General features: G+C 40.7%; 1 protein-coding gene across 1 annotated transcript in view; it reads left to right on the plus strand.

Moving 5' to 3' along the window:
* The window catches only part of LOC138761300 (calcium-binding protein 7), an 85,499-nt gene extending 77,029 nt beyond the window's left edge, over nt 1–8,470 (plus strand). Inside the window, exons 4-5 of the mRNA XM_069933198.1 lie at nt 6,045–6,198; nt 8,177–8,470. Of these exons, the coding sequence (XP_069789299.1) occupies nt 6,045–6,198; nt 8,177–8,304 (282 nt within the window). The 3' untranslated portion in view covers nt 8,305–8,470. The remainder of the gene's footprint in view (nt 1–6,044; nt 6,199–8,176) is intronic.
* Nucleotides 8,471–12,772: the final 4,302 nt, after the last annotated feature.

Consider the following 12,772-nt stretch of genomic DNA (forward strand, 5'->3'; position numbering starts at 1 on the left):
TTGTCAAAAACACTAAGGAGCTGATAGTGACTGTGTTTTTAAGTGGTCACTTTGTCTCCCTGTTCTTCTTCCTGTTAAATATTGCTGGGGATATTTTTGAGGCATTGCCATTTACTCACTATCCAGGTTTCTGTTCAAATGCGCAATCCATTTAAGAGCGTGGTTTATTCTGGCTGCATGTCGTAACCTTGTAAATCAGTTGGCATTCACCCCAGGCAGTACCAGCTTTGTCTGGAAAAGAGCATTTACTGTCTGGAAGGTCATGTGATCTTTGCAGGCAAAGAGGATTAAAAAAAACAGTCTTGGTTAGTCCTTCATTGCCATCACTAGAACTGTGCAATTTGGCCTTCAGAGTCATTGGGTTAAATTTACAAGCATTCTCCCAACTCCAACTGCACAATTTCTCTTCTCTCCCAGGCCCTACTGAGAGAAACAATAAATTAGTAGATAGCAATTTCTGGTTGGTCCAAACAGTGGAGACCATGCTGCAATGGGAGCTATCAATGCAATATTTCTTATGGGTTGATATTCAGAACTTTGATTTCCATATTTGCATTTATATTAATCAAAACCCAGTTCTTGATTTGGACCCCAATGATGGCAAAAACTGAGCAGTGAGTGCTAAAGAACATGTTAAGACTGTTACAATGCAGATCCACAAGATTCCCATCAGGAAGGAGATACAGGAGCATCAGAGACTTCCCACGGGTAGTGAGAATGCTGAACGACCAAAGGAACTGCTCGCATTAACCAACCATGACTAATGTGACAGAGTATATAGAGGTGTTTGAGAGATAAATTTGGAAAGTTTTGTTAAGAGCAGGTCACACACGAACACTTTAAAAACACAGGAGTTTTTGCAGGATGCTCAGACTCATGATGGACTGTCATTTGGAAAAGGCAACAAATGTAACAACAGGCAGTACCAGCTTTGTCTGGAAAAGAGCATTTACTGTCTGGAAGGTCATGTGATCTTTGCAGGCAAAGAGGATTAAAAAAAACAGGCTTTGCTCTCAGAGAGGATGGTGTGTGTGTATGTGTGTGAGAGAGAAAGAGAGAGAGAGACAGAGACAGAGAGAGAGAGAGGGAGAGGAGGGACACAGACATCAGTTCCAGAGGGACAAGCTGGTGAGCTTTGGAAGACGGCCTGGTCAAAGGAGAGGACTGGCTGCCCGGTGTTTCCCTTGGAATAGGAGAAACAGAACAGAATTCTGGTGACATAAAACAAGAAAAACTCTCTGAAAACAACAAGAACCCTTCTGAGTGGTAACCATTTACTTGTTAAGCTCCAAAGCCTGGTGAACTTTAATGTTAACTTCTGTGCACAGTACAAGAATTGCCTGCAACCAGTGAGATTGGACTGTGAACCAAAGAACTTTCCTGACCTTACACACACATGCGCTTAGCATTAGAAGGGGCTTAAGTAGGTTAATAATACCTAGTGTCGCCGAGAATGTTCTCCCAGAATCACAGTGCAAACAGAGGAACTACTGATATGGTCTTTGCCCTCAGACAGCTCCAAGAAAAGTGCAGAGAACAAAACAAAGGAGTCTACATCACCTTTGTTGACCTCACCAAAGCCTTCGACACCGTGAGTAGGAAAGGGCTTTGGCAAATACTAGAGCGCCTCGGATGCCCCCCAAAGTTCCTCAACATGGTTATCCAACTGCACGAAAACCAACAAGGTCGGGTCAGATACAGCAATGAGCTCTCTGAACCCTTCTCCATTAACAATGGCATGAAGCAAGGCTGCGTTCTCGCACCAACCCTCTTTTCAATATTCTTCAGCATGATGCTGAACCAAGCCATGAAAGACCTCAACAATGAAGATGCTGTTTACATCCGGTACCGCACGGATGGCAGACTCTTCAATCTAAGGCGCCTGCAAGCTCACACCAAGACACAAGAGCAACTTGTCCGTAAACTACTCTTTGCAGACGATGCCGCTTTAGTTGCCCATTCAGAGCCAGCTCTTCAGCGCTTGACGTCCTGTTTTGCGGAAACTGCCAAAATGTTTGGCCTGAAAGTCAGCCTGAAGAAAACGGAGGTCCTCCATCAGCCAGCTCCCCACCATGACTACCAGCCCCCCCCACATCTCCGTCGGGCACACAAAACTCAAAACAGTCAACCAGTTTACCTATCTCGGCTGCACCATTTCATCGGATGCAAGGATCGACAACGAGATAGACAACAGACTCGCCAAGGCAAATAGCGCCTTTGGAAGACTACACAAAAGAGTCTGGAAAAACAACCAACTGAAAAACCTCACAAAGATTAGCGTATAAAGAGCCGTTGTCATACCCACACTCCTGTTCGGCTCCGAATCATGGATCCTCTACCGGCACCACCTACGGCTCCTAGAACGCTTCCACCAGCGTTATCTCCGCTCCATCATCAACATTCATTGGAGCGACTTCATTCCTAACATCGAAGTACTCGAGATGGCAGAGGCCGACACCATCGAATCCACGCTGCTGAAGATCCAACTGCGCTGGGTAGGTCACGTCTCCAGAATGGAGGACCATCGCCTTCCCAAGATCGTGTTATATGGCGAGCTCTCCACTGGCCACCGTGACAGAGGTGCACCAAAGAAGAGGTACAAGGACTGCCTAAAGAAATCTCTTGGTGCCTGCCACATTGACCACCACCAGTGGGCTGATATCGCCTCAAACTGTGCATCTTGGCGCCTCACAGTTCGGCAGGCAGCAACCTCCTTTGAAGAAGACCGCAGAGCCCACCTCACTGACAAAAGACAAAGGAGGAAAAACCCAACACCCAACCCCAACCAACCAATTTTCCCCTGCAACCGCTGCAACCGTGTCTGCCTGTCCCGCATCGGACTTGTCAGCCGCAAACGAGCCTGCAGCTGATGTGGACATTTACCCCTCCATAAATCTTCGTCTGCGAAGCCAAGCCAAAGAAAGAGAGAGAAGTTAAAGTTTGATTCTATTTTCATGTTCAAAGATAATTAAAAGCAACTTTTGTTTAAGTAACCTTTTGTCGTGGTGCATATCTATGGCTGCTGGGTTTTGGAGTCCTCTGAATTTGAAACACTAATGTGAGAAGTGCCTTCACGTTCACAAAATATGTTCGAGACAAAAGTTGAGAACAAAGAACATTTATTTACATTTACAACATTGCAAGGTTTCCCTACCTCGGGAAAGTACACCGAGGGCGGGAAGCTTCTTTGTTTTTATACATTTTTCAATTCACCTCCTCTTACATTTTTCTTACATTTATCCTTCTTGGATTGGTTTGGCACTTTTCCCTATTCGCCTGACTCTTGACTGACTCCGACTTTCTCCTATCCCGTACTCACACCTCCTTTCCCCACCCCCTATTAAACAAGCTCTTTGTGTGTGTACGTGCATATTTCTTAAATTCCTGTTATCTTGTTTACTCTGTTCTGCTGCTTTTCATGCTCCATTTTACACAAAGAACATTTTAGCTTTTTTCTTGCTTTTTCTTTCTACCTTCTGTAACTGTTTCAGAACTCCTAACATTAAAATAATAACTGTTTCTAAACTCCTACACTAATATTTGCAAAACAATGTTTATTTGTATATATGTCCTATGAATTGTCTGTCGGTATGTGTGTTACATTTGGTTCTGTGTCTTGTTTTTCACTGAGGACCAGAGAACACGGTTTTGTCGGGTTGTGCAATCAGATGGTAATAAATTTGACCTTAACTTAATGGTTCTCAATTGTGTTATCTTATGAGTGCTGTTCACCAAATCAATATTTCTCCCCCACAAACTTGACCCTGTGCTCTGCCAGTAAGTCTCTAAAATGCACAGCTCCAGAACAAATCCAATTTTTAGTTTGTCACTCTGGAAAAAAATACTTTGGCTTTCAGTCAATGTTTTCTGACTGACATAAACACCTCAATCAAGGCAGTACAAGGAGTTAACCAACGAAGTCACACTCAAGTATTTCATATCACCATTCTTTGATTAATGATTGGATTGAGATAATAATATTGTTCCTTAAGTAAGCAATGCAATCCTCAACCTTGAAATTCAATTGCAAGTTGCATTTCCATTTTTTTTAGAAAAAAGAATACTATGGTGCAAATTGTTGAATAAAATATTGTGATTCATCATCAGTACATGGTGATACACCTCATGCATAATGAATTCAGGCTTTCAAGGAGGTCAGACAATGCCCCCAGCATCCTGATGTGCAGGTGAATCAGCCTTCATCTGAAGCAGAACTTAATTGAGATCTTGCCTGCCTTTCAGGGAGTTGGCATACATACTGGCCTGGTGACTCACCAAGTTCAGAGCTTGTCGTTTAAGAGATCTCTACTTTTCCCAAAATGCCAGGAACCTAGGCATTCATCAGGCAAAGAGAGACTCCATGCCTCCAACTGGTAACCCTTGCCACTCACCAGCTGACACCAGTCCAGTACTATTCTTCACATCTCTTGAGATGAGAAAGGCACAAGGGTACAGATTTGCAAGTTATGGCCATTAGTGTCCAGGGGCTGGGAGGTGAGGATTAGTTATGACTGTAACTAATCTCTGAAACCCTGCTAGACACAGGAACAAACCAAAGCACAGTCATAAATGTGTTGAAAAAAATTGCTTTCAGCAATTCTATGTCATTTTCTCTCTGTTGAGGAAAAAGGGTTGGTGTGGCATGACAGTTTGAATGGAATAGCAAGAAAAGCAAGATGCGAGGAATGTGCATGTGTGTTTCATCAGTATGGTGGTAATTGTTGAGTGTGCATGGAGAGATATCAGTGATAATGATGAAGTTGGATGGCAAAAAACACAGTAAATGACATAGATGTGGTACGAGGAGCATCATGTAATTGCGCTTGCATGTCCTTTGGTAGGTGGGCCTCAATTATACCGACAGTCCTCGATCCAGTAGGTTGTGTGTCCAAGTGTACCTTTTAGAAATGAGTGTATTGTGCATGACGAACACCAAAGAAACCCACAGATTGGCATCAGGTTTGGGATGTCGCTACTGCAAGCAATGGGAGACTGATGCATTGTGGTAAAACTGAAGGATCCAGGCCTTTGAGTACGAGCAAATGCAGCGAGTGTGGCAGCAAATGGTCACACGAGAAAGCTTGAAAAGTATCAGTAGGCACGGTCATTTTCCTTGCATGTGGATGAGGTCTAAGGACTGGATAGACACATAAACTAGGAAACGATACAGCAGAGGAGCAGGTCCTGTGGCCCACAATGACTGCACCAAACATGATACCAGATGAAACTCAATAAAGTCACTCGGAAATTTGTACGTTCCATTTAGGAAGTGGCAGACAGGTGTGAGAGAGTATAATTCGGTGATCAAGATTCCTGAAAATATTCAGGGTTTACTTTATTTTTAAAAAAAACTATGATAAACACGACTTGCACATCACAGGAAGTGTAGGCGTGAAAATCTTGTGTGAACACACTCCAACCGTTTGGGTGGGTCATCTCAGACTCAACGCAGATTTTCATGCCAGAAACATATTTCTAGCCCACGTTTTCTCCGAACACTGATCAAAAACTGAATTGTGGAAACTCTGTCATAGTGATATTAGGTGCAATGGAGCTCTTTCTGCAATTCAATTCTAAATATAGTCAAAATATTTATTATTAGTGGCTAAAATGTCCAGATAAGCATAAAAAAAGCGAGAATCAAGAAAGGTTCCAGCTTGTTACAATTAAGTAACTCTGATCAGCAAAACCAGATCTCCTCTGCAAGAAACTACTATTACTGTTGATATAATGGCAACGTGCTCTTCATCAACACCTGGAGCAAGGTGACAGAGTGATCTTGAGTCAGTTTGACGAGCGGAGAGCTCAGCGGGCAATAATTCAACAATGCCCTATATTTGACGTGCCAGGGTCAGCCTCCATAGCCACAGTTGACGCTGCTAAACCAACCAGTTACCATCTGAGGCACAATACCCATGGTCGATCGCGACCAATGGAGGCAGAAGAGAGAGAGAGAGAGAGAGAGAGAGAGAGAGTATAAAGGGTAGAGTTGTGTTATGGTTTCTCTACTCTGGAATTTCAGGCTTTGATGGTTTCTCTTTCAGTGCGATATGCAGAGAATGACAGTGGAAGAGCTGAAGAGACTCCTTTATGAGGCATTCTGTGAACATTTGTCAATGAAAGACATAGAAAATATAATCATGACAGAAGAAGCGAGTCATGTGGAGAACCCGGACGAATGTCCTGTTGACATTGACAGTAAGTTCAATACAGCCTCTGCAAAATCTGTTCCAGTAAATATCAAAAGCAGTGACATTATGCTTGTAGAAACTCATTTTTGACCCACGCAACAGGTTTGCTCCATCAGACCTGGCATCATTGGGGACATTTAGTCCCAAATTTAGGGCTTTCCAGGTGAATCACCTAACTTTCTGATCCACTCCTCAAACTAAATTTCTCGAGTACCCATTTCAAATCTTTTCTATCTTTGCTGAAGTACAGTGCTTGGAATTATTCTTAATACTCCTCAGTAGAAAGTGGTTAATAAATGTTCTAGAACTATCTTTTGCTCATTCAAATTATTGACCCTTCGATAAAATCAGGCAACCTTCTTGTGGCTTCCTAATGATTGTCCCAGATAATAGATACTAAAAATGTTGACACCTGATGTTAGGTTGTCTAGCTATATTGCCCTAATTTATCAAACTCTCCTTTCCTGAATAATCCATGAGCTCCAGACCTTGGCCACACTCCAAAGACTGAAGCGATGCTTACCAAGGCCTTTACTGATGTTATCTACTTCCAACAAAAAAGGATGCATTCTGTCCTGAAAAGGTATTAGAATTACAGAATTAGACAGCAGCAGAACAGGTCATTTGGCACCACTATCCTCACTGACCCAGTGGGCATCCTTCCAGCACTTGGTCCATGGACTTCTGTCCCTCATCAATTCAAGTGCTCACAAGTCTCTTTTTAAAACAACCCAGTTTCAAATTCTCTCAGACCATGCACTCCAGGAACTTAACCTTCTCTGGGTAAAGAAGCTTCCACTAATATCCTCTTTAAATCTTTTCTCCCTTACCCTAAACCTGTGTCCTCTAGTTTTATCCACCTCTGATATGGAGAGATGTTTCCTGTGGTCCACCCTACCCATAACCATCATCATTTTATACATCTCAGGCATGCTTCCTCCATTCCTCTTCGACTCCAGGGAGGACAAACCGAGCTTCTCCAATCTCTTCTCATGCATGAATTGCTCCATGAGTTCATTGACTTTTCTTATCATTATCTGTCACAAAACCTCCCTCTTTCATGCAACATTTACATCATCCACTTATCTTATGAAGGTAGGTACAAACTCTTTATTTAATATTTCTTCCGTGCCTTCTACCTCTTCTTTAATGAGCTAAATTATTTCCATAGTTAATTGCTACACTTTAATTTTACAAATCATTTCATTGTTGAATTTAAAGTTGCCTACTAATCTCTTCTCATAACATATCCATGTCCTGGCTTTCCTACACATTTTGTTTGGTCATTAGATGAATTTTGATTTTACCATAGTAAAAACAAGATGCTGGAGCAGCTCAAATAGTGTCCTTTATGTAGCAAAGATACAGAACTGACGTTCCAACCTTCAAAGTATGTAGCTTTGCTTTTGCTACATAAAGGACACTGACCTTCTGAGCTGCTCCAGCATCTTGTGTTTTTACTCCAACCACAGTGCCTGCAGAACCTTGTGATTTACTCTTGATTTTGTCATATATTTCTTTTCTGCAGTTGGTGTTGACAGTTATTTCCAACTTCATACGCTTTGACTGCTCTACCTTTGCCATTCATAGTTCTATCCTTGCTCTCTAATGCTATGTTGCCTTTGCCAGTCTACCTGTGTTTGATCCCTTCCAAGTCACTGAAATTACCCTTTCTCAGCAGGACCTTTTCTTAAAAATCTCCTTCCATAATTATTTTAAATGGCATATGCTGCGATCACTGTGGATGAATGATGTGCCCCTTCTGCTCACTTTACTTGCCCTATTTCCCAGAAACAAATCCAAATCTTCCCATTATATGCAACTGAGCGTAAAAACGTACTCTAGCCTTATTTTCAATTGGCCATCGATTGAATTCACTTCACCTGGCAAGCTTTTTATTTAGTTCTCAGCTGGGCCCATGGCAGAAAAATATAGTGCAGCTTGTGTGAATTCTGAGAATAAACTTCTTTTGCTTCCATCTGCAGCATGCTCTACACAGCAAATCAAACAGACCTGCGTAAGGAAGAGTCTCATCTGTGCATTTGCTATAGCTTTCATTATCAGTGTGATGCTTATTGCGGCAAATCAGGTGCTGAGAAGTGGGATGAAATGAGAGTTGATCCTCTTTGTCAGCCTGCACCTGGACAATTCAGATAAACTGACAGGCGGCAACTTGATCGCATGATAGCCCTATTGACTTTGAAGTCCCCGAAGGAACTTCCAGCCTATACAGGAATACAGGAAAATAAAAGCATGATAATGCATGGATTTTAAAAACAGTGATGTGACAACTTTAATTTTTAAAAACCCTTATAAAGGTAATGAACACTACCCGTAAGGGTATCACTACGTACAGATGAAATCCACAGTATGCAAGACAGTTTTAAACAGAAATAGACCTTTGGAGAACACTGGAGGAGCTGCCAAGTTGCAGAGTGAATTCAAACATGTCCACGCTAAAGAATGAAAAAAAAAACAAGGCTGGTGAGCGAAGGAGTTCTATACATTGCATTCTCACTTTCACAAAAGAATAGTGATCGCACCAGCTTGTTTTATTGTACACGGCATCGCAAAGGAATCTGGAATTTCCCAGACCTGTCTGTTTTCAACAAAAAAATCAACAGTCAGTAATTATTCGTTGAAAAGTAAATTTCAGCATTCTAATTTTGCATTACACAGCTTTGAATTTAAATTTTACTTTTTTTATTTACGGCACGGTAGAAACCAATTCCGGCCATTTAAACCTTTGTCGCACAATTACACCCAAATTAACCCACAGCCCCCTATGCTTTGGAAGGTGGGAGAAAAACTGGAACACCCAGGGAAAACCGACAGACACGGGGAGAACATACAAACTCCCTACAGTCAGCGCTGGATTCAAACCCAGGTCACTGACACTGTAATAATCTTGCGCTGCCCAATATGCTAACCATGCTGCCCAGTGCATCACAATGAATATTTTGCAATTTTAACATTCAATTCCTATTGGCCTGCTGTTATCGACACAGTGACGCCACTTGCCTCCAACCTTGGAGGAAAAAGTTACCAGAAAAAACTTTCCATTCTCTGTGGACTTCACTTTTCTCCAATGTCAGAACCCTGGTTCCTGGCAACCATGATGCCATTAAACAAAAAGAATTTTTAAAGTGGGCAGACCAAGAGAGAACTTTTAGCTAATAATTTTACAGAAATAAAAATTGGAGTGCACACATGTAAATTAAGGTGAAGCTGAAGTCTTTTAAAAGCAACTTGTTTGTTTTTTTTTAATTTTTAAATAATTGAGAATATAATGACCCTTACAAAAATTAAGAAAATGTCATCAAAGCGTGTAGCTTCGTGTGAAGTTTAAGAGTGTAATTAGCAAATGTCCGAAATTTTCATCAATTCACAAATGTTTCTTGCTGTTGTATATTACAAAACAATTGCAAAGGAAAAGCACTAAAACATTGACATAAACTTTAGGATTTTGTCCTAAACACTTCATATACATAAAATTGGCAACAGCTTCTCATTGGAATTATGTCAATTGCTGATATTTTTGCAATTATTGGAAACTGGACACGGGGTGGTGACAGGATAACTGGGGAGAGAATAGATCCCCATAAAGATCAATCTGGGTGTCCATGTACGGATGGGTGAGGTCTTGTGTTACCATAATGAAGATGATGGAGGCTTGGGAATTCAGGGAATTCACATTGTAAGAGTGCTGCTGGTTACAAAATGTATAAAAGGTGCATAAATCCCTGAAGCCTGTCCAAGTGCATCCAAGTATTTTGTGGAGGCTAGCGAAGAAATTGCTGGGACCCTGGGGGAGATATTTCTATCATTAGCTAATGACTGAAGGAAGAATAGTAAGCTTTTAGTTAAGAAAAGCGAGGGAATTACAGGCAGTAAACTGTGGGAAAGTTACTGGACAGGATTCTGAGAGAAAGAAACTAATTACATTTGGAAGTGCTAGGTGTTGTCAGCATGGCTTTATACATGAGAAATTGTTTCTCACAAATTTAATTTTTTGTAGAGGCAGTGAGAGCAGGGTGGTAGACATTATCTTCATGAACTTTGGCAAGACCTTTGTCAAGTTTCTGCAAGGTTGGCTTGTCTTGAAGGTCAAATCACATGGGATTCATGACGAGCTAGCCAATTAGGTACAAAAGTGGCTTGATATAGGAGAAAGAATGGCAGTGAAGGGTTTTTATTCAAATTGGAGGCCTGTGCTCCGGGGATCTGTGCTGAATCCACTGAAGTTCCTCGGTTCCATTACCAATGTGGGCGACAATGCAGTTGGCATGGTTAGCAAGTCTGCGAGTGACACCAAAACCGGTGGTAAAGTGAAGAGGAGAGAGGTTTATCTGATATTACTACAAAATCTAGATTATCTGGGATAACGTGCCATGGAAAGGCAGATGAAATGTCACTGACAAATGTGAAGTGTTACATGTACTGCGCAGTACATGGCAAGGCCCTGGAGAGGTTCGTAGAACAGAAGTATGTGGTTTCCTCCAAGTGGTCACAATAGAGGGTGGTGAAGTTGTTTGGAACACTTGCCTTCATTAGTCAGAACACAGAGCACAAGAATAGAGTCATCACGTTACAACTATACAAGTCAGTGTTGTGATAATATGCGGGTTCTGGCCATGAGGATGTCATGAAGCGGAAAAGGATTCAGAAAAACTTGCATTATAAAGAGATTGGATAGGTTAGGGCTTTTTCCCTGGTGTGTAGGAGGCAGAGGGGAAGTGGGAAAGGATTTAAAAAAGGGGCAACATATTCACACAGAGGATGGTGGGCATGTGAAACAAGTTGCCAGAGGAAATAGTAGAGGGAGATAGATTTACAATATCTAAAAGACATTTAGACTGGTACATGGATGAGAGATGTTCAGAGGGATGCGAGCCAAACATAAGCAAATACTAGGAGCTCAAGTAGGTCATCTGGCTGGCAAGGACGAGTTAAACAAAGGCATGCTTCTGTGTTAAATAACTCTTAACTAATAATTTGATGTAATAAAGGTAGAAACTATCTAAAACACATCAAAACCTGTATGGACAGATTTAAATACAATTTCATTGTAATCATTTGTGATTACCTTAACCTCATACAAAATTAAATATCAATAAGTGTAAAACAAAATCTTGCATCATTCATTGGATATCAGCATTATTAAATGCAAAACTTCTCCGTAGTCATAATTGCTAGAATTGCCAGCAGCACGGATTTAGAGTTTTCAAAAATGTTCTTTGATAGAAAAAAGTTTGAGCTTTCTTGTAATAGTAAATAAGAAAAACTCAATGGAATAAAGAAAGAAAAACTTGTTCGGATAAATCAAGTTTAAGGAGGAAATTAACATGAATGCAAGATGTTTGGATTCATTCTTGTTTTGGCAGAGTGCCATATCTATGTCCATGTCCACAAGACAGAGGCACTTTTTTTTTTAATAATTGATAAGGAGGGCTAACTTAACATTTAATTAAAAGTGCACATATATTTTTATAGATTTTGCTACATTAGCTTTTATTCATTTATGAAAGAAAGAAAGACACGTTCTTGAGATACAGGGCATTGATATTTCCAGCAATGGATTTTACTGGCCACTGTCAAAGGTGTTCACTGTGTGAACATAAGGAAAGGTTAGAAGAAATCAAACCAAATTATTGGAGGTTTCAAATCCCAATGTCTTCATCGAATAAAGGGGATTCTTTCTTGTAGTGAATATAATTAACATGAAAGAAGATCGTTTGCACTGGAAAATGGTTAACATTTTAATCTTTTAGAATTTAGACATATAGCACTGTAACAGGCCAATTTGGCCCTATGAATCCACGCTGCCCAAATTACACCCAATTAACCTACACCCCAGTAAGTTTTTGAAGTGGTGGGGGGAGGAAACTGGAGGCCCTGTAGAAAACTTATGCAGACACGGGGAGAACGTTCAAACTCCTTACAGACAGCACAGGATTCCAACCCCAGTCCGAATCACTGACGCTGTAAAGGGTTGCCAACCAGTAAATACACTAGATTTGCTGGGTATTTACTGTGCTTGCATGATAAAGAATTCTCCAGGGCTAAGTGTGAGATATTAATCATTTGCTTCAATGAATCATGGACAATCAATTAACACACAACTATGTGGTGATGACAGAGATAACCTAGGTAGGAAAGGGTTTGAGAACAGAACTAATAGGCTACTTCCTTTTTTTATTCTATATCTCACAAGGACACCAAATATTTATTTGATAAATGCGAAAGCAATATATAACCATTTTAATTCTGTTATAAATAATTCACCATATTTACTTATTTCTGCAAACATAAAATCTGGAGATAAACACAAGCCAACAAAATAGCACATTGAACTGTAGCAAATGACATGTCCAGGTTATTCTCACAGTTAATGTTGTCGCTTAGATTAGGTTATTCTCACAGTTAATGTTGTAGCTTAGATTTAAGTACAAGAATGTAGCATAATGAATGACAGCGAGCAATCACTAGTGTGAATTATATTCTTTAGTTCAATAAGAGAACATTGACATTTTTGCTTCAGGATTTATTGATGACCATTTTCACCAAAAACAGTCATGGAG

This window comes from Narcine bancroftii, chromosome 4, assembly GCF_036971445.1.
Source record: "Narcine bancroftii isolate sNarBan1 chromosome 4, sNarBan1.hap1, whole genome shotgun sequence".
Taxonomy (NCBI): Eukaryota; Metazoa; Chordata; class Chondrichthyes; order Torpediniformes; family Narcinidae; genus Narcine; species Narcine bancroftii.